The 21,230-nt window shown below is 36.6% G+C and overlaps 6 protein-coding genes across 7 annotated transcripts in view; 1 reads left to right on the top strand and 5 right to left on the bottom strand.

Annotated features, from left to right (window-relative positions):
- Nucleotides 2,656–5,132, bottom strand: LOC104722194 (universal stress protein PHOS34). Its single transcript, XM_010440328.2, has 3 exons — nucleotides 4,221–5,132; nucleotides 2,985–3,034; nucleotides 2,656–2,886 (listed from the first exon to the last, which is right to left on the bottom strand). Exons 1-2 carry the CDS (start codon nucleotides 4,993–4,995, stop codon nucleotides 3,027–3,029), a joined length of 783 nt encoding a protein of 260 aa, XP_010438630.1. The 5' UTR covers nucleotides 4,996–5,132; the 3' UTR covers nucleotides 2,656–2,886; nucleotides 2,985–3,026.
- Nucleotides 6,222–7,813, bottom strand: LOC104722193 (protein SPOROCYTELESS-like). Its single transcript, XM_010440327.2, has 3 exons — nucleotides 7,142–7,813; nucleotides 6,808–7,044; nucleotides 6,222–6,712 (listed from the first exon to the last, which is right to left on the bottom strand). The coding sequence occupies exons 1-3, from the start codon at nucleotides 7,712–7,714 to the stop codon at nucleotides 6,503–6,505; spliced, it is 1,020 nt and encodes a 339-aa protein (XP_010438629.1). The 5' UTR covers nucleotides 7,715–7,813; the 3' UTR covers nucleotides 6,222–6,502.
- Nucleotides 11,701–14,961, bottom strand: LOC104722192 (tRNA (guanine(37)-N1)-methyltransferase 2). Of its 2 annotated transcripts, XM_010440325.2 has the most exons (9): nucleotides 13,953–14,961; nucleotides 13,765–13,863; nucleotides 13,557–13,676; nucleotides 13,305–13,471; nucleotides 12,959–13,029; nucleotides 12,514–12,656; nucleotides 12,324–12,435; nucleotides 12,127–12,239; nucleotides 11,701–12,031 (listed from the first exon to the last, which is right to left on the bottom strand). In XM_010440325.2, exons 1-9 carry the CDS (start codon nucleotides 14,835–14,837, stop codon nucleotides 11,879–11,881), a joined length of 1,863 nt encoding a protein of 620 aa, XP_010438627.1. In that variant the 5' UTR covers nucleotides 14,838–14,961; the 3' UTR covers nucleotides 11,701–11,878. The 2 variants fall into 2 exon arrangements, with proteins under 2 accessions (XP_010438627.1, XP_019087029.1); XM_019231484.1 differs by lacking the exons at nucleotides 11,701–12,031; nucleotides 12,127–12,239; nucleotides 12,324–12,435 and having other exon boundaries at nucleotides 12,571–12,656; nucleotides 12,928–13,029.
- Nucleotides 15,495–16,496, bottom strand: LOC104727718 (putative B3 domain-containing protein At5g35780). The gene is made up of 2 exons (XM_019231785.1): nucleotides 16,323–16,496; nucleotides 15,495–16,226 (listed from the first exon to the last, which is right to left on the bottom strand). Exons 1-2 carry the CDS (start codon nucleotides 16,494–16,496, stop codon nucleotides 15,495–15,497), a joined length of 906 nt encoding a protein of 301 aa, XP_019087330.1.
- LOC104722191 lies at nucleotides 17,654–19,599 on the bottom strand. The gene is made up of 2 exons (XM_010440324.2): nucleotides 18,905–19,599; nucleotides 17,654–18,213 (listed from the first exon to the last, which is right to left on the bottom strand). Exons 1-2 carry the CDS (start codon nucleotides 19,394–19,396, stop codon nucleotides 17,854–17,856), a joined length of 852 nt encoding a protein of 283 aa, XP_010438626.1. The 5' UTR covers nucleotides 19,397–19,599; the 3' UTR covers nucleotides 17,654–17,853.
- Nucleotides 20,743–21,230, top strand: part of LOC109127161 (dynein light chain 2, cytoplasmic-like) — a 4,961-nt gene continuing 4,473 nt past the window's right edge. Inside the window, exons 1-2 of the mRNA XM_019231501.1 lie at nucleotides 20,743–20,933; nucleotides 21,115–21,230. Coding sequence (XP_019087046.1) covers nucleotides 20,796–20,933; nucleotides 21,115–21,230 — 254 coding nt within the window. The 5' untranslated portion in view covers nucleotides 20,743–20,795. The remainder of the gene's footprint in view (nucleotides 20,934–21,114) is intronic.

Below are 21,230 nucleotides of genomic sequence, written 5' to 3'. Positions count from 1 at the left end.
GGGGGGTGTGTGGACCGTTGAGTCTGTCGAATTATTTATTTTTATACTATAAGAATGTGTGGTTCTCAACTTCTCATTTTATCTTCTGTGCAAAGAAATGCGATTACGCCAATAGTTACCTTTTTCCAGACAACTACTACATATTCATTATTTTCCTGCAAAAGTCAAACAAATAAACATGGTTATTTACAAATAAAAAAAATGGTTATTTTACTGCAGTAATAGGCAATTTTCATTTTTAGAAATACACTAGGCATGCAAGCAAAAGAACAAGGTCTAACCTGAGATTACGCCTTGTGTATCTTCTTCTTTTCAGGAACATCATGTCATCATCACCAATTTCCTTTAAACTCCTAAACAAAACAAATGCGAAGTCATCAATAGAGAGAAGCAAAAGCTCAATATTAGATAAGAACAACGACAAAAGGAAGAAGAAGATTACAGTGGAAGACCTCGATTTGGAGCGCTTCTTCCCCATTGGCGGCAGTAGACTTTCGTGGGGAAGGGGTAACAACCCTAGACTTTTTACATAGTCAAGTTGATAATACATTGATTATATTAATTTTAAAAGTAGTTTTTATATAATAAACCTACATAATCTGATTTAAGCATAACAAGAATCATAATACTAGTTTTCATATATCACATAAAATAAAATATATATATATTAGGAGATAAAAATTAAGTAAGTTCGATGTAGCTGGTCGATAAACAAAACTCAAAGCAACCATAAAAACAACTGATATAAGCTGTGAACACATCGCTAGGGGCTTGAAAAAGTAGGAAGTCGGTGAATCTCACCTGCAATATGAATTTACTTTTGTGTTAGTAAAGAGAGCCAAGAATTGATGACCAAGTTTCTTTGTTATCAAAAAGAAGAGCAAATTCACGTATTTGGGGATATACCTGCCTGAGGCAATGACCACTATAACCATGAATTGATATCCCGGTGGCCGGTTAAACAAGGGCGTATAAACGTTATACAGCGTCCACACCCTATAAAGCCAGCATAGCCATAGTATTTTTTGGTCTCTCTAGCCATCTTCACCTCAAGTTTCCTTCCTCCCATGCGCCTTCCATTCAGTTCTAACGCCTTGTCTTCACCATCTGCCAGATCAATGAAAGCAAATCCCAAGGGAACACGGGTTTTACACTCTATGGGAACAAAAACCCTTGTGACGACTCCAAAAGAACTGAAAATGGTAGTCAATGCCTCCTTGATATCATCTCTAGGTTGCAACTTTTGAAATCCCTTAACGAAAATGGTATCATAATTGTTTCCCTTGGATTCTTTACAATCAAAACCACAAGTAACTATCTCTTCCTCCTTTTTCTTTGGGGTTTCTTTCACCTATGTATATAGTCAAAACAAATACAAGAGCTAACTATAACAAACCAGATACTAAAAAGAGTCATAGCTAGCTAGTGAACACGTATATGATAAAAGAAAAACATATACCTTCAATGAATACTGATTTAGTAGATCGGCTTTTGTCAAAAGAATCTCCTGTAGATTTTTCACCGTTTCAGACAGCTCTTTGATAGATTTCGTCAATTTTTTTATATTCTGCCGTTGCATTAAAAGTAATGAATAAGAAACTGGTAAAAACAAATCAAACTCATTACTTAGCTTGGGCGAGAGTGAGCCATCTTACATGTTCCTAATGTCGAAAATAACAAAAAAAAAAAAATTACTTGTATGATACTTACATCTTTCGAGATAATTTTTTCATCTTCATTACTTTCCTGCAAAAATCAAACAAAAAAACAACATGGTTATGTCAAAGAATGAGAAATCACAACAAAAGTTGTAGATAGTGTGGTGATGCGATTTAATAGGATATAAGTGTTTTCTACGATTCCATGCACTATCTGTTTAAAAAGGTTAATTACGCTTTCCGTGAGAAACAAGTAACTAGAGAAATACACTAAGGCCCTGTTCGTTACGGTTTCGCTGCATAAACCTCATAAAATTAAGTGAGAAACAAGTAACTAGAGAAATACACTAAGCATACAAGCAAGAACAAGGTCTAACCTGAGATTTCTCCTTGTGTATCTTCTGTTTTTTCACAATTAGCATGTCATCATCACCAATTTCCTGAAAATCCTTAACAAAACAAAGGCGAAGTTAATTAATAGAGCGAAGCAAAAGCTCAATATTAGAAAAGAATAATGACAAAAGAGATTAGATTACAGTGGAAGATTTCGATTTGGAGCGCTTCTTCCCCATCGGCGGCTGTAGACTTTCGTGAGAAAGGGGTAACACAACCCTAGACTTTTCTTTTTTATGAACTTTTTTTTTTATTGTATTCTGGTTTCGGCTGGGTTTTTACTTTTTACTGGGCCATGATTTTTGTTTAACTAAGTGGTCTTATGTTGTATCTCATTACAAGTATTTTATATATCGTGCATATATACGCAGGTATAAATGAAGCGTCATTACAAACTTCTTCGCAAATTAAGGTTTTATCAAGTGGTTTATTTTGTATATTCCGAAGAGTATCTTGCATAGTACTCAAAGAAAATTATCATGGTGACCTGGTGATAACTAACCCAATTTAGCTTTCCTCGGGGACAGATCAGTATGATTGGTCAGATTTGTTGTAAATGTTAAAAAGCAAATAAGTTTCGATTTTTCTGTTTGCTCATTGGATATCAAATTAGATTGAGGATAAAGATCATAATCTGTAAGAGTTCAACTGCGATACCAACTCTTTCATAGTTTAAATGTGAAAATCATACATGGATAAATTATAAGAAGAAGGACTCAGAATAAATAATCCAGAGGAGGTTCCAGAGACTTTTCATGATTGCAAAAGATGGCACAAACATACACACAAACGCACTCCTCTGCACAAATCAGCTTTGTTTCATCCATCCTCGTACCTACGAATTTCAAAAGAATCAGAAACAAAACGAAAGAATGATCGGTGGAGACAACTCATCAGATATTGGTTTCAAAGTAAAGGTTGTTTATATTACACCTGGCTGTGAAGAGGGTGAATCCGACGATATACTAAGGCGCATTACTCATCTGTAAAAAGGAAGAGGATCAAATGTTGTCATTCCCTTTGGATAATCAAATCATATGCAGACAACTATGACTATTCAATTCAAGTAGTTTAAGAGTTCAAACTAGATTCACAAGGGTACACAAGAGGAATCATTGAATCAATCAAGCAAAGACCATCTACATTTCTTTTTGCATAACCTAGGCTTTAACAATCTCATAGCTATTTTGCATAACCCTACACACCGATATCATATATGTCTTTCTTTTCTTTTTTTGACATCAGATATCATATCTAAATGTGTATAACCAGTGAAAAAGACTGTCTTCCCAAAGACTAACTAGATTAAGCAAAGAGAAGTGAATTTGATTTCTACATCACTCTACTTTATTTTTTCCCTGGACAAGTTTTCATGGAGTCTTTGATTTCAGCGACTAAAAGTAAGGTAGATACTGATTCACAATTCATATTACAGGTAACAGAGTTTACAACATTCCACCAACTGCATGACTTTCACTAATTTACAGGAGTGAAACTTTGGTAGCTCAGGAGATTCCTTTTTCCCCTTATCAAGTCAAGAATTGTAATATTTTTCCTTACTATTACTCAAAACTAGAGAAAAGATAGAAAACAGTCAAGAAAACACCCCAAAAAAAAAAAAAAACCCTTCCTAGTCGGCCAAAAGCAATTATCTTCTTTGGTTTCAAGAATATTCGAATTGAAACACAACAACCAGTGTTAGCAAAATCGAGCAAAAGCAGTGTAGGAAAGTCATGAATTGAAATAAAAATGTTGGAAGATCATTTGCACCACTTGCAGAGGAAATCTACCTAACTTGCTAGATAAATATCAAAAAGGCTACCAAAATAGCATACACACTCAACAAAGCAGCAGATGAAGAGAAAATGGAATCTTGAGAATGAGAAACGAATCACAGAATATAAAGTATCATTTGCTACTTTTTCGATACTAAAGCAGAAAGTTAGGTAATTTACAAAAGCTGAAAACATAGTTGAACACATCAACAATAAACAATCAATAGCTGAACCGAATTAAACATCACAATACTCTAATTTCATTAATTCAAGTTCCTATCTATCTATAACACTAAGCAAACATAATTCAGAACGATTCCATAAACTCAAAACCAGACAAATGCAAAGTCAACGGGACATTTGCGAGAGAGTAAGAAAATGAACGAGTCCTGACCTTTGATGTGTTCATGATGATCAGCAGCAGCATCAGAAGTCTTAGCGTCATCATCTTCATCATCATCATCCCTACGTGATTTAACAGTGACAATAGCTTCCCTAGTACCACCAACGTTCCCAGGAGGAGAAGGACCATCACGATCATCAGGGTATCTAACCACAACAACAGGACAAACACAATGGTGAACACAATAATCACTAACAGAGCCAAGCTTCCCATCACTTCCCTTCTTCTCAGCACCAAAACCTCTGCTTCCCATAATCACAGCACTAAGGTTAAGCCTCTCAGTCTCTAAACAAAGCCTCTCTCTCATATCGTGATCTTTCACTATATGGATCTTATGAGGGAACCCAGCTTCTTTCAACGGCTTCGCTAGATCCGCTACTTTCGAAGATGTGAAAGCGTCGAAATCTTCTTGGCTAGGTTTCGCCTGAGCTAAGGGATCGACGGCGGAAGGAGGAGGAGGAGGAGGAGGAGAGGTTTGGAGAGGGAGAGGTCCCCAATCGGCGCCGAAGAGAACGGAGGTTGGAGAGACGTGGAGAATGACGACGGCGTCACCGGGACGGATGTAATGGTCAACGGCCCAGCGAACGGCGAAGGCGCTTTCTTCGGAGAGGTCAACGGCGACACCGATCTTACGGCGAGCACCGGCGGTTGGGGTGGGAGTAGCGGCGGAAGGAGTAGAGGAAGAGTGGTGGGGAGAGTGACGAGGAGATGAAGGGTGGTGGATCTTGATGTTTGGGAGATGAGGGTAATCGGAATCTGGATTCATGATCTCCTCTTCTTCTTTCTCTGCTTTGAATTTGATTCAAACAAATTATAGAAACTTTGATTAAGAAATGATGATGAAGAAGAAGAAGAGAGAGCCGTGTTTATCCGATTAATTTAATTTTGTGAGTGTTGTTTATTTTATTTTAATTTAATGTGCTAATTGTTGGATAATGTCTTTTTTTGTATATTGAATTTTCAAGAGGTTGCAAAATACGACAAGTTGAGAGAACGTGTTAAGCAGTAGTAAGCAGCAGTCACAAGGGACTTGTTTTTTTATCTTTATCAGTTTTTTTTCTTTTCTTTTCTGATGGGCTGTAATTTTATATTAATGGCCCAATATGTCATGATTTTTTATTTTTAAATATTTTTTAGTCTTTACATTTGACTCTATCAAAATATGTCAAACATATATAGATTGCTTGCTGTAATCAAACAATTCTCATATGCTTATTTTATGTAAATTCTTTGCAAATTTATTTAAACTGGCTTTAGCGAAGTGTTAAATAGGAGAAGTGTTTTTTTTATTTTTGGACAAACATAGAAGTGTAATATTGGTTATTTATGAAACCTATATTTGCAATAAATTAAGAAACCTAGCTATATCTGCAAAAAATTAAGAAACCTATATTTGCTTCCCTTTTTGTTGATGAGAAATATGTTTTAGTATAAAACATGCATGTTTATGTCTTCCGTTGTTGATCCAATAATATAGATACAAATTGCTTAAAATTATATCACACAATTTCTAAATTAATTAGATTTTTTTCCTAGATTAATAGTTTTTTTTCTTCTATATTTATACTGTGTATGACTGACTGTAGGTATTAAATCTGAACCAAAACAAAACCTTATACTGTATATCAAACACATATATACTTCCTAAACTGAAATTTAGCTGTACACCCTATATTTTATCATTTTATGTGATGTCACTGGACAAAGCTATGCATACAACAATCAAGACTAGAGCATTTCTTTTTCTTGTTTGGCATTCATCAATCAAGAGTGCAATTTAATTGATAAATTTCTCTCACATCAAAATTAACAAGGTTAAATGAGAGATGACACCATTTCGTAAACCGAGGATTATAGGTGATAACATGAATCATGACAGGATCATTGCCTAACTAAAGAAACACAAAATGGATACAATCCCCAAGAGACCTGACACAGCTTTATAGAGAGAGAGAGAGAGACAGAGAGAGAAGTTTCATGACACAATTAAGGAAGAGAACAGAACATATGTCTGAGTGTTTAGGTTTAAAATCCCATAATAAACAACCAAAAGGGTAATCCAAAACCAAAAGCCTGAATCTTTCTTTCGACTCAGCTCTTAGATGCATACACCAAAAAAGGGTCTTTTGCTTTTCTGTTTCATACTTCTGTCTACTTAATTGGTTAAAAAAAAGCAAAACAAAAGACGACGATTTGTTTAAATTAATATAGAAAAGAGAGAGAGAGAAAGGAAGAGAGAGCTGAAAAATCTCTGAGACGATGTTTCAAAACATTTAAAGCTTCAAAGACAAATCAATGGTGGAGGATGATGTGCAATCACCTAGGACTGATGTAGTACCCATTGATGAAACTCTTTTACCATATTTTCCTGGAAAGCCATCATCGTATTTCCCCGGAATAAACTCGTACTCCTTCACACCTCCTCCCCATCCACTTCTAGGGTTTCCTTCCATGTAGCCGCTCCCATATTCCTCCATTGATACCTATTATAATAAACCCACCATTCAAATCAATACACCTAAATAAGTTTAACCATGTCTGAATATTATCTATGTGTATAAATGAACTAAGTAAGTACCGTATGATTTGTCGCCTCATTAAGATACGGATTAGTACTAGCAGCAGAAGGTGGAGCTGATCTAGCGATTCTGTGATGATGATCATACATGAAACCTTGGCTGCTGCTCCTCTGATAATCTGGTTGAAGAAGATGCTCGTAGCCGTTCATCGGAGGAGGATGAATCATTGTGTATTTCGAAAACCCACCACCGTTGGATCGAACTACATTGTTCTGGTCTTCATCCACGCGTTTCTTCTGAGATTTACATAATAAAAATCAAAACTTTATTTGTATCATATATACTACTGGTTGATATACAGTTTAAGATAAAAGAAGAAGACAAAAATCAAACCTTGAAGCAAGTGTCACAGCGAGGATCGGAGATAGCGTTATACATTTGAGGATTTGGGATTGAAGAGAGCTCATGATGATGAGGAGAGGTCTCAACAAAACCCCAATTAGGAGAACAAACCGGGCCCATCATAATCTGACCCGACCCGACTCCACCACAATAGATCCTGTTGTTTCTGCATCCACCGAGTGAGCTTGGGAAGCCTTGTAGGACGAGCACCGGGTCCACTGGCACGGGTAACAAACGGGCAGCGTTGTTAGGGTTCATCGGTGTTGCTACTGGCGAGTCCCCGACGAGAGTGGCGGCGATCTGCTTGTTCTCTGCTGCTTCGGTTTTGAGACGCTCCCGCTCGAGCTTCGCTACACCCATTCCTCTCAAGGTCGGTTTTTTCTGGTTTTGCTGGCCTTTCTTTGATCCCGGTCTCCGGCCACGGCTCTTCTGGGTCTGTGGCTCTGTCGTCCGGATCTCGCCGGAGCTGTTGACGACACCAAGGTTGGTGCTAATTCTCAGAAGCTCGTTTGGGTTTCCGACGGAGTTTTGATCTGTTGGCATGAAGAAGAGAGAAGTCGCCATGATGATCAGTGATGAGCTTCCTGTTCTCAAAACTCTTTTTAAGGAGAGAGAGAGAGGAGAGAGATGAAGAGGTAAAGGCGAAAGCTTTAAGTCTGTGTGTTTTGTCTCTGCTCTCTTTTTGTGTGTGTGTGGATGTGTATATCTCTTTATTGTTCATATGCTCTCAGGCAAAGTACTTACCTGTGTTTTTTTATTTTCTGTTATTTCCAGGTACTATATGAGGATAACGTATCTTTTTTACTTTTCACTTTTTTCCCCCCCCCCATACTTGATAACATTAAAATATCTTTCCAAAAAATATAAATTAGTACTATATTCTTTACTTTTTTTAGTCTTAGCTAAATACGATAATTCCATAAGTGCTTAATTGCATGTATTTCTTTACTTTTTTTTGTAAAACATTGTATTTCTTAACTTATGCGTATACATATATTATATATAGATGTTCAGTTTGTCAATATATATATGGTGAATCTTATCATGTAATATCATTATCTTTTGTTGTATTATGTCAATAAACGTTAAATAACTGCATAATTCGATGCTAATATAGTCATGAAAAGCAAGAATTGAAATAAGTAAAGGAGAGTTTGTAACTGAAAAATATGTTGTAGCATGAGTGTATGATTGATTGATTGATGTTGTCCATGCATTGGATTTGTGGAATAAATTTAACGATATGATGATAACTAGTAATCTTGACTAACTGGTTCCGCCCATCAAATGGTGCCTCTCTCCTTTCTATATAAATCTTCACTTACTCCTTAATTAATTTAGCCTAACTCTCACTAGAGCATCACTCGAGTGTATATACAAATTCAACCATTTCGCAACAAATATGATCTATTTTTATTTTATTTTAAGAATTCAAATGCTTAATAACATAAATAGATTTAAAAGTAATCCTTTACTGTCTTTACATCTTTTGGACGAAGAATGCAAGAACAAAACTAAAAAGTTTATAGCCTTTTTGTCTATTTAATTTTGTATTTTGTTCTTAGGTGAAAAAAATGTTGTGATAATCTTTTACCGTTGAGACAGCAATATCGGAGCTTGTCGCTAGGCTTCAGTCGTGACGTGCGACGCACTCTCCAATAGCAACAGCGCGTCCTTTACACGTAGAGAATATAGTACCCGCAGATCGAAGACAGATGTTGGGACATTAGACCATTCGCCGATTATAGCGAGCAAGGTCTGAAACAACGTGATTTTACTCAGCTCATATCAACTAAAATAAGCAAGTCCAGTTACAGTCGCAGTTATATTTTATTCTTTTTTTCTTCTTCTTTCAAAAACTAATTTTTATATATTTTTTTATGAGTAAGCATTACAAGTAACAAAGTCACTATATGGTGATATACTGATATAGGATATCCGATATCGGATAGGTTAATTTAGATATATAATAAAAATTTACTAAATTGAAGAAAAGGATATTTATATATGATCGAGACTGATTTTTGTTTAAGTCAAGAAAATTATAGGTATTTCAAAAAATTAGTCTGGAATTTATTGCTACACGGATGAGGAGGATACATGAAAGCAAAAAGAATGGTATGAGAGGACGTGAATTACGAGAAGGGTTGAGCTACGGAGTAGAGTAGAAATGATGGCTGCATCATATAAGGAAACATTTTAAAGCTGCCTCCATGTTAACTTTAGCTCCAGCCCAACACCTACTATTAGAAAATTTTGTTTTAATTACCTTGACATTAGTGAAGCGCTCCATGTTAATTTCCAGTATAAATCGTAAGTGAAGCGCTCCTCACTCTGAATCATTAAACAGTACATTGTGTATTTGTGTTTGTTTCGATACTTCTCCTCGTTTTCTTTGTGTAATTAAGTAACCTAAGTAACCAGATATGACGTTGTGCATCCCAAATGGCTGTTTACATGTTCAACTCGTACGTTATAAAATTTAAAGAACAAATCAGTAATTTAATACTAATAAAAATGACAATTTCCAACAAACAAAATTATAAACGTTTGCAAAAGAAAAAGCCAACGTTTTTTTACTATAATTTCTATAAAGCCAGGTTACTCCTATATCTTAGTTATCGGCAGTATTAAATCTATATACTCGAGGTACTTCTTTAACCACGTTTTCTGTATAAAGTTAATAACATCCACACCCTTCGGAAAAGAAAAATATATCGTTGAGAATGTACCAATATTTTTTTTTAAGCAGGCAGGAATATAACAAATCCACTTCTCATATTCAGAATATTCACGAGTGACATGCAAACACGCTGTGGTTAGCGTGGTTTTTGTTACAAAAGTGAATTAATATCAGAAATAAAATCCGAATTATTCACTTTAAACAAAAAAAAATCCAAACGGCATGACCAACCCAACTTACCTAGTTACCTACATTAATTGTTGCTATAAGACTAGAATGACACACGAGATAAATTATCCAATTACTTACGCTCAAAATTTATCGAAGGGTGAGACTAACTTTTGGGAAAACCAGCAAATATGTTATATTTCGTGATTATTATCTATCGACTGAACCTTGAAGTATAATTTCAAAGTGAATTCAAAAGAGTATCATGTTTGATTTGTTCAAAAACAAAACTATATGCAATTTAATCCGGAAAATACAAATAGATATAGATAAAATTTTGATATAGATACCGCGTAGATTGTGTATTGTGGGCTAGGACAAGGAACTGGTAGGGCAAAGGACGAAAGATGGGACCCCACATGTGCTTTCATGTTAAGTTACGGATTGTGGTCCTAATGCCACGTGTAAGCACGGGGACCACTTTTAGGGTCTTTGGGCGGCTACTACTAGGGTTTTTTTCCTTTTGTTTTTGGGCACTGGCACGTGCGAAGGATAGTAAGCAGCCGAAGCGTGTGAAGGTTTGATTTATATTGCTGGGTATAGGCAGGCATAGAAAGATTCTTGGGATCCGTGAAGCATATTGTGTCTTTTCTAGAATTATTGGATTTTGAGGATCCTCCTCTCCTCTTCTTCTTTTTTTACTTCTCCTCCTCCTATTAAGATAGAAGACCCATTCTTTTATGAATATGAAAGGAAAGGAAATGATATTATTATATAGTATATGTTTTGATGACTACTGTTTCAATTTAATTTCATAGGAAGTACTGTACATGTTACTTCATATAGAGGGATCCTAATATACAATGTATCACTCTATTTTGTTTTATCTTTGAGATCTCTATTTGTATTTTCTACACACGTATATAGGGACATTGTGGAGTAAAGACACAAGAGAGACTATAGAGAGGACAAAAGGAGGCAGAGTAGGTGAATAAATGAGTGAGTTTTTTGGGAAGTGTAAAGTATTATACTGTAGTAAGAAAAATAAAAAGAAACTAAAAAGAAAAGAGAGTAACTGTTAGTTTTGGCTTTATACATCATCTTCCTTATCTATCTATTTTCATACAAACTTGCAAACCCTTCCTTAAACCTCCTTTTGGACCACCTCTCTCCCTCTCTCTTTCATCTTCTTTCTTCTTTTCTACGAATTTAATTTTTCCCAGATTTCTATTATCATTACTTTAGATCTCAATCTCCCAACTGAGATTCTCTCCCTCCCCTCACTCAGTACAGTTGTAGACCCTATTCAACTAAACTACACCTTTGCCCCTTGTATCTAGTAGATTCTCTTCAATCTTTATCTCACCAAACCACTAAACAAGATATATATATATATATATGACAACAATAATGTGCTCTGTTTGTTTAGATTAGATAGATAAACATTCTTGAGTTTAGTTGGTATATCAGTACAACAATTAAACATTCTTGATTATAAAGTAATGGGACACTACAAAACATAAAGGACCAAGGAAGGGTTCATATTATGTTAAATGTTTAAAGTACAAACATTTGGAATGGAGGGACAGGATCAGAAACAATGTTGAAATCTGGACCGTCGAATAGGCAGAGACAAATCTGAGCACCAGATATTCTGTGTCCAAGAGTAGAAAGCTTTTAAATAGAGTTTGTGTGACTTTGTGTTGTGTGAGAAGAGTTTCTTTTATTAAATAATTGTAACAAAAGCAATTGTCACTTTCATATGTTAGTTGTCTTGTTCTTCAACAAAGACACTGCAAGTATTACTGGCTGCTGCAGTACAATAAAAAAAAAAAAAATCGTATTTGCAAATTTGCCCCCTATATTCTGCATTCTTTTTAATCTACATAACTAATGTTTTTTTTTCTTGAGAAGGCTACACTCTTGGGAAGTATGAATGAAGCACATAGCATCCATTTCCCAGGAGCCACAAGGCGTACCTTTCGCATCTTCACGTCCACTGCCACTTCAGACAGAGCAATCCGTATCCGCTGCAAGTCAAAAACCACATTGTGCAAATTAAACTTCAACATTAACCAAATCGTTAATTAGTTGATCAAATTTTATCAGATGGGAGAGTTAAGACCTCGTGGAAGTCAAATTCTGGATCAGAAGCCTTGGAGAATCCATAAACATGGATGGTTGGGAATGATAAGCCTTCATCTCTCTGCCTATCGTTGTATACTCCACGAAATGCATCTGCTTGAGTAAAGGATGAATGACGGTTAAGAGGGGATTCTGAGCCAGAAACAGAGGAAGCATTTAATAAGAATATGATGGAACCTAGAGACTCAGCCGCATCTTTAGGTAAATTCATGACTACTTGGGTGACTTTTTGACCCTTATCGCTTGAAAACATAGCCCTTATGAATCTTCTTCCATCCATGTTAAAGATCTAAACAGAGATGAAAGACTCAGAATTGTGTACAGATGGTTTAAAGTATGAAATAAAGTGTTTGGAATTTGAACTTACCTCGATTCTCTTCTCAAGCTTATTAACAACACTATTTTGCTCCATGAACTCTACTGCATGAGGGTTCAGGTCATTGGCATATACACGTTTTACAATCCTTGCTGCAGCAAGTGCAATTGGACCCACTCCAGCAAAAACGTCACCTGTCAGTAACACAGAGTAATTTGAAATCAACACAACAATACATTGACAAAATCTATACCAAAGTCAGACAGAAGAATTTCAAATTAGCAATAACAAGAAGACAATTGATGCACTTATCTATCAACCCGCTACATATGCTTCTAAACAGCAGAAAGGAGCAAAATTTAACACCAATTGGAGAGACAATTCACTTTTTAATGGAATATCAGTGGTGCTAATTTATAAACGGGGAGTTCTGTAGAGGGCATATCAATACTTTTCATAATGTACCCTTGAAGTTAGTTCTAAGAAGCAAACATACAGACAACGTCATTGTGGTCGAACCCGAGCAGCAGCCTCTGTCTTTCTGTCCCAAGTTTCGAATTCCAATATCTAGCACACGAGAAAATAACACCAAAAGTGTTAACTTATAAACAGATACATGGATAAGAGATTCGGTAAGAAAAGTGATATCTGTCATCAGCAAAAACATATAACATGCATCTCCTCTGACTGAAAACTCAAACTGCTATCAGACATCTTACGCAAAACTACTTTCATCACCAAATTGAGGACAGCAAGGCTAATTCCTAATGGAAAATGGCATTTACGCAAAACTCAAGCATGCATTCTAAGATTGGCATTTCTATGAGAAAGAAGGTACATACACTCTAGCTAAATCCACATGAAAGCGCAGTCCATTCTCAACAACCAGAGTCACCAGGGAATGGTTGCCGGCTAAAACCTCTAGCTGCATAGTTCTGAAGTCGTTGTGAATAGGATCAATCTTATTCACAACGGTTTGTATCTTTGGCTGATTCTTGTCCAGAACCACCTGATAAGTAACAAAACAACTCAGTTTCTGAAGCTGGGGAATTTTGGTTTCAGACTTGGAGAAATAATGTCCACTATCACATTACCTTAGCTATGAGCCTCTTGTAAGCTATATGCTCATCTCTTAGATTCAGATGCGCAATATGCCCCACCATCTCAAATGCTGAAGGCACAATCACACCCTTAGGTAGAACAGCCTCCAATATCTGCAACAACAAGACACTTTGAAGCAAAACAACTCGATTTGATATTCGAGAGAAACTAAAAGCCAGCTTGAATGTCTCAATCATTTACCTCAATCATTGACCAATAGTCATAGAACAAAGTCAGTCTGCATTTCACTAGCTCGAAACTTAAGCTTGCATCAGTCATTTTAGCTTCTGAAAACAGAACCTACCAAACAGAAACCATAAAAATCTCCACCAACAACAACAACTACTGAATCAAACCATATGAGAGGATTTAAAGAAAGTTTATATAACCTTGATAGCCTCAGGCAAGTCTTGAACTTGCTGACCGGAATACTTCTCATCCAAAAGCAACAATCTTGTTGAACCTCTCCATCTTCCTCTACTACCATAGCCTTCTCCGAGTAACCCTTCAAAATCATCAGCTCCTCCTCGATCTTCCACCACTTCCACCATTGCCATTTCGTTGCGTTTACTTCCTCTTTCTTTTTCCTTTACCTTCTCCTCCATTGCTTTGTCAGTCTTCCTCTTCCGCTTCGGCCGAGAAATTTTGGCCAAGTTTCTGAATTTGAGATACCCAGTTGAATTAAACGTCTTGGCAAGTTTATCTCTGTGCAACACTGAACTCAGTCTCTCCCCATCCCCTTCTGCTTTCCCACTTATTCTCCGATTAACCGAATCCACAACACTATCTTCTTCTTCTTCTTCTTCTTCACTCTCACGGCCCAAGAGCTTCACCACGTCGTCGTCAATTTCATCTCCAGGAACCCTAGCAATGTTACGAATCCTAGGCCAATTAAGAAGATGACCACGGAGACGATTCTCAAGCGCGAAACAGTCCTTCGCCGGAACCCGAATCGCCGAAATCTCAAACACTCTGGTGAAATCATCTTCGTTCAAAAGAACACCTTTCTCGATCGATTCATCGAAATCTCCAATTTTGCCTCGATGGGTATCTCTGTCTCGACCGATTGAAGCCAATCTAAGGTCGTCTAGCAAAAGCTTCTTCCCTTTCAGAAGAGACGGGCCATAGGGAACGTTCGTGGAAGAGAAGACGCAGAGGATAAGGGTTTTAGATTTGGGATAGGGTTTATGGATGAAACGAGCTGAGTAGGAAGAGAAGAAGACTGGAGGGAAAGGAAGTGAATTTGCTCGGAAAAGAGATAGCTTTGACACCATTTTCTGATTCACAGAGCTTCCTGGTGGATTTGGGTTTATGTATTGGGACAGTGAAGGTCATTTCCCGCGTTAGTACATCAAAGGTTTTAGGAAGACGAAGAAGAAGAGAGTCATCGGCAAGAACAAGAAGATATCACACTGCTCCTTTCAATTATCCTAAAATTGTAAACGTTGTCGTTTCGGTACCCAAAACGATGTCGTTAATGGGGAATTCAATTGAAGTACACTCAAAAACAAAGTTACCAAAATAATTTGCAGGATTGGATCAAATTTTGCATCACAAAGGTTTTTAAACATTGTCATTGAGATATATTTTACAAAGGTACGTAATTTAACCAATATAGTAACTAAAGTAGACCTAACAATTCATGTCAAAGTGTTCTAATTCATATGATTTTGAAACAAGAGAAGAGACAAGTTACCAAAACACAATAAGGTGTTAAAAAAAAATTGAAATTACCAATAAGTAAAAAGTTAAAAACCCTACAAAGGTTGCAAAAAAAAAAAGAATGTAAAACCCTAAGTTCGTTAATCAACACCCGCAACCAAAAACCTCCAGAGTCACATATTGAAGTTAGCTATGCATATATATTAATGCATAATTTAACTTTATTCTTTTGATAGACTTTTTTCCTTTTGGGCTACGCATGATTTACATCAATGCAGCAATCTTTTGGACAAGCTGGGAATTCTGTGTTCAAGAGCAAAGCATAGGACTCCACGGCACCTGAAACTCCAAAGACTGATCTCATGGTCTTCTTTCAATCTGTTACCCTTGACGACGTCGTTCCACCCCCAGTTCAATGCGTAGTTCAAAGTCCCGTTTCCAGATTCCTTCTTCTCCATCGCCCATAACTTAAAACGCAAACCCCACATCTCACAGTTTTTATTCACCAGAATCGCTCCCACACCAATGTTCTGTTCGTCGATGTCTGCTCTCAGTATGGCTGCAGACTCAGCAGGTGTCAAGAAGTCGTTTCTGGTTAGCATACTGAAAGGGAGCAAGAAACGGCTCAGGCCTGAGTTGACATCACTCGCGGATAGTGGTTTCCCAAAGTCAAAGATCAGCATCGGGTCTTCGGTTACGCCCATCTCTCTAATCACCTCGCCAAGCCACTCCGGTGGCCCTCTAGCTATCCGTGGCAAAGAAGCAACCACCTTTGCTTTCTTGAATTTACCACTACTACTCCTTGGTTGCAGCACCAAGGCAAGCCTCTTGCGGCTTGTGCTCTCTGTTTGGCTCGAAGAAGACTGGGAATTAGGGTTTGGAGGGCTTTCAATATCAGGCGTGTTGTAATGGAGCGAAGAACGAGTCTCAGAACAACGAAGGTGGCGGAGCGATGAAGAAGAAGAAGTAGAAGCCCCATTAAGATTCTCATAGTTTCGTTGCTGTTGGGAGTATCTTAGCGAAGACCTAATCTTTCTAGGGACATAATCGAAGAATCTGAACCTCTCGTCGTCTTCTTCTTCTTCTTCTTCATATACGATCTTAGATTTTCCTTTTTTCTTTCGTTGTTCTTCTTCAGAGACGATCTTAGATTTTCCTTTTTTCTTGCGTTGTTCTTCTTCATACACCATAGTCGCAACATCCGCCAATTCAAGGAGCTTCGACCACATGTTCTCCTTCGTAGACTCAAGATCATCTTCGTATGTCTTCATTGTGATTTGGAAACCTAACTCGAGTTCAGAAAGCGAGGAGCGTGAGGAAAAAAGGCAATTACGAAGATAGATATATTTTGATCGAATGAGTAAAAAGAGAGTGCCTTTGTTGAGGTTAAATAGTTCAATCACAATCAGACCTATTTCTGATTGACTTCTTTTTCCTTTTTCCATTGAGATTAGTACTAGTTTAATTAGTTTAACAATTACTATGATTAATCAATATATAATTATTACCGATTTTCCTTTTCTTTTTTTTTTCGTACTGGATATATGTAGAAAAAATCTAGCCAAAGATCTTCCCTATTTCTTTGTCCATTTTTTTTTGTAAATTATATTAGTCTTATTTTTCCAGTGGCAAACTTCAATACAAAAATAGAACTAAAAGCTTCGTCGTCAAAAAACGTAGTAGTTTAATTAGTTTAACAATTACTATGATTAATCAATAATTATTACCGATTTTCCTTTTTTTTCTTTTTTTTTTTTTTTCTTACTGGATATATGTAGAGAGTTTGTATCACGCACTACATAGAGTCATAGATAGATATTATGCAATGACAGCTATCCCAAAGATCTAGCCAAAGATCTTCCCGATTTCTTTTTCCAATTTTTTTTTGTAAATTATATAAGTAGTAGTCATATTTTTCCAGTGGCAAACTTCAATACGAAAATAGAACTAAAAGCTTCGTCGTCAAAAAACGTAAGGAAACTTCTAAAGATGTTGGCGTGACATGAAGTAATGAATGATATATTGAAGAAATTGATGCATGAATTGTATGTCACATAGCTAGTAGAAATGTAGAATATTTAATACAACCATAGTCCATTTGAGTTAAATAGAGTTTTGTCATGATAATCTCATAATCGGTTGAACGCTCAATTTAGTAGATTGATAATGTTCTATTTCTTTACTTTTAATACACCTAAAGTACAATGTCCACCACTATTCTTGTTTTGTAGACAATGTATCAATCATCACTGATTCACCATTGTCTCTTGTAATTCCTCGGATGAGCTTAAAAAAGGGTTTGGGTTCTATAAACAGAACGAATGTTTCATTCCAACATTTATCAGGACCAATTCGTGTAATGGAACAAACACATAAAGATTAACTGAAAAAAAAAACGTTCTAGCTTTAAGTAAAATGAATTAGCATATATGAGAAGAGAAAGGTTAGAATAATAAAGTATAAGGTGAAATAAAATAAACAAATTAGAAGAAACCTCTAAGTAGTACTCACGCATATAACTGTACAAAGCAGAGTGGAAACCGGATGATTCACAAGCAAAATATGGACGACACAAAAGATCGTTTTGTTCTTTTCTTTGATTTTTAGAGATATATATTAGGGACGAACTCAAATCTCATCAGGCAACTTAAAACTCTGTGTACCAAAAACATGAAGTGACGAGTTCTGAAGAAAGACGGCGACTCCACATTTGCTGCTGTTGAATCCATCCCATAGCGTGAAATGAGCAGTACCGGACACTGGTTTCTTCGGTGTTATATCTTTCACAGTGCACATCTTCTCCATCTTTCTCACAACGAAGTCATTCGACAACATTCTTCCTTCGTTCTCTCCTCTTGCGCAGTCGGTCACAAGCCCGGTCTCGTATATCGCCACCATTATGTCGATTCCGTCTCCGTCTACTTTCATTCTCAAAGCTCCGGTGAGTGATACTTGTAGTGTCTCTGAGGTTGGTCTCTGGAAAGTCGCCTGGTAAAGAATGAAACAAATTATACAAACTATATAAGAAGAGAGTGACGAAGCCAATTAAGGAAGACTGATCCATATTGTTCTGATATGTCAAGAACTCATTGATTTCAAGAGTCAAGATATTTCATGGTTCATATAATGTAGCTTATTCCTACGACACACATCTACAAAAACATGTCGATCGTTCAACCAAAATTTCTTAAAGATGTTGTTTAGTCAAGATTCACCAAAAGTTGCTAGTTCTAATGCCATAGAAGCTTGCTGCATTCATAAACCTACCCTCCCTGCAGTCATATACCTATATAACTAACTTCACGCATCCATATTGACCATTCTATTAGCAGGGTGACAAAACAACTTCAAAAGCAGAGACATCCATAAACGTCTAATGAGAAGTCCTCTATTTACTATACTAAATAACCACAAGACTCAGGGGAAAAAGACAATGAGACATATTTCTAACACAACCTAGAAAACTTAGTTATAAGCAAGGTTCACCGGGTTCTTATTTAATTAGCACCAGAGAATCAAAGCAGAGCCCTCAAACACAACAGAGATTTTTGTTTCAGTGTATTGACCAATTACTTGGAAAGCACATAAACAAACCCTAATTTCTCCGCATCACGATCACCACATTCACAGCAATCAATCAAAGTCCATTTATTAAAAATTGAATGTTAAGAAAACTCACCTTGAAAGCTGGAGAAGGAAACCTAGGCGCTTCCGAGATAGAAGTAAGGAGCGTCTCCTCCTCGATCCCTGTCAATTGAGATCTTCCTTGGACAACAAGCTGAGGAGTAAACATGGTGTCAAGTTTCAACGCCTCTACATACGCCTTCTGCCTCACCGTCCATTGGCTTGATCCATACGGATCTTTCCACCCCTTGAAATCCCAATAGTCCACATGAAACACCAAAACCATCGCCGGAGATCCAACAGATCCACCACCATCTCCTCCACGGATCTGAGCGTCGAAATCGCCTCGACCTAGCCGGGACATAAGCATCTCTGCGGCCGGGGAGGTCTTGCATCCTTGAGACGAGAACAGCTGGACGAGAACAGGTCCGTCTCCGGAGGGAACATCTGCGGCGGCGACGGCGGAACTGTTACCGCCTCCTCCGGAGATAGGTTTATTAGAAGAAGATTTCTTGAGGCCGAAACAGGCGAAAAGACGGCGCGCCATTGGAGAAACAACTGTGTCCGTCTCTTCGCCTCCTCCCGAAGAAATCGGATTTAATTAAAAAAAAAGAAAAGAAGGAAAGATCGGAGAGAAAAAAACGAATCAGAGAATTTTTCCCCCGAGAAAGTTTGAGAATGTCGTAGAGAGAGAGATCTTGAGGAAGGGAACCAAGGGTTAACGCGTCGAGAGGTCAAGAGAGAAAGGCGGCAAAAGTGTTCTTACTCTTTTTACCTATTTTATATAGATATATTTTTTTAAGAATTACTGTGTTTAATTTGGTGGCAAAATCTGTATTTTTCTATCTAAATCTAATACTAAGAAAAAGGAAAATAATGAAAAGGAAAATATATGTTTAGTAAATTATTCTTTAATTTTTGTTTCTTGGGGATTTATTGTTGTTTGAGACTCTTTTTTTTTTGTACGAAGGAAGGGTTGGTGACACGTAGGGAAAGGGGAGGTTTATTTATTTGTGCGAGGTCGGCCAACAATATCTTTTGTTTTTCGTTTATAAAAAAAGAAAAACCAAAAGATTCACTTGCATGCACACCTCAAACCAAAACTAGAACTTGAGCAATTTGATTTCTTTTTAAAAAGAAAAAGATTTTGTCAAGTTAAAAAAAAAAGATTTTATCAAAAACGATTGCTGATAGAAATTTTGGATAAGAATAAACATAGCAGAGGAAAAGTATCATTTTTGATAAAATAATTTAATGTGGGTTTGTTTTGACTTTGAGTTAATCCCAATAATTAAGTTAATCCTTAAAAAAAGCTATACATAGTTAAGTTTAATTATACTGTGATAATTAAAGTGAATCTCAAAAAGTGTTTGTCAAGTTATGGGAAACAAAAATTAATAATACCTTGAGTTTAGTAAATTTAGCAAACACAATTTTAATAAACACCTAAACTTAGATATCAACAAATTACACAAGATTCCTGTTATTAGATCTCGATATTGGTTCAGAATCTCCTTGGATTCCGATTCGGTTTAAAAAGAATACCACTATGTTTTTTTCTCCCTTAGACCCTTTTTTCCGTTTCACTCAATTCGCTCTTGTCACCTTGCTTTGGTGCCTTTCGATTAGTTGTTTAATCATATCCACTCACTATATATCACAAGTTTATGAAATTAGCATATATCCAAATTCTAAAACAATGATACACTTTATGATTTCGTTTTGACCACGTATGAAACGGTCCATGCAAATCCATGTGGCTGATAAATTCACGACAAGCCAAAAAAAAAACTTCATGTACGTTCCAACATAATCTCCACCACAATCGAGGAGCTTCACTCCGTCCTATCATTTTTCCATATATATATTGCTTGAACTCATTCACTTGGTTCTCTTATATCCCTCGAGTTAATTTATTGTTTTTTCTTCCAAGAAATCAAAAAAGGATGTTAGAAGGGAAGGCAGTAATGGGTGAGACAGATATGAAGCAAACAATGAAGGAAGATGCTCTCAGCTTGGCCTCCAAAGCCCTTGATTGCTTTGATGTCACCGAACCCACTCAGATTGCCAGTTTCATCAAGAAGGTTCACTAATAAACTATTTCAAGTTTTAACTATGTTAACCTTAGTGTTAGTAAGTATATAACTAATGAGTGGACCAATAATTTATATTCTACCTAGCTAGAGTGTACATATATCAGGCAGTGATAATATTAATTTGTATGTTGAGACAAACTGTATCTTTATTATTTTTGAAAATTTTCAGGATTTTGATAGAATATACGGATCAGGGTGGCAATGCGTTGTTGGGACGCATTTTGGATCGTTTGTGACTCATTGCAGTGGCTGCTTCATCCATTTTTCCGTTGGCAACCTTACCAT

This window comes from Camelina sativa, chromosome 11 (assembly GCF_000633955.1).
Source record: "Camelina sativa cultivar DH55 chromosome 11, Cs, whole genome shotgun sequence".
Classification (NCBI taxonomy): Eukaryota; Viridiplantae; Streptophyta; class Magnoliopsida; order Brassicales; family Brassicaceae; genus Camelina; species Camelina sativa.
Note: the sequence above shows the minus strand (reverse complement) of the source record. Positions and strands in the feature narration are given on the sequence as shown.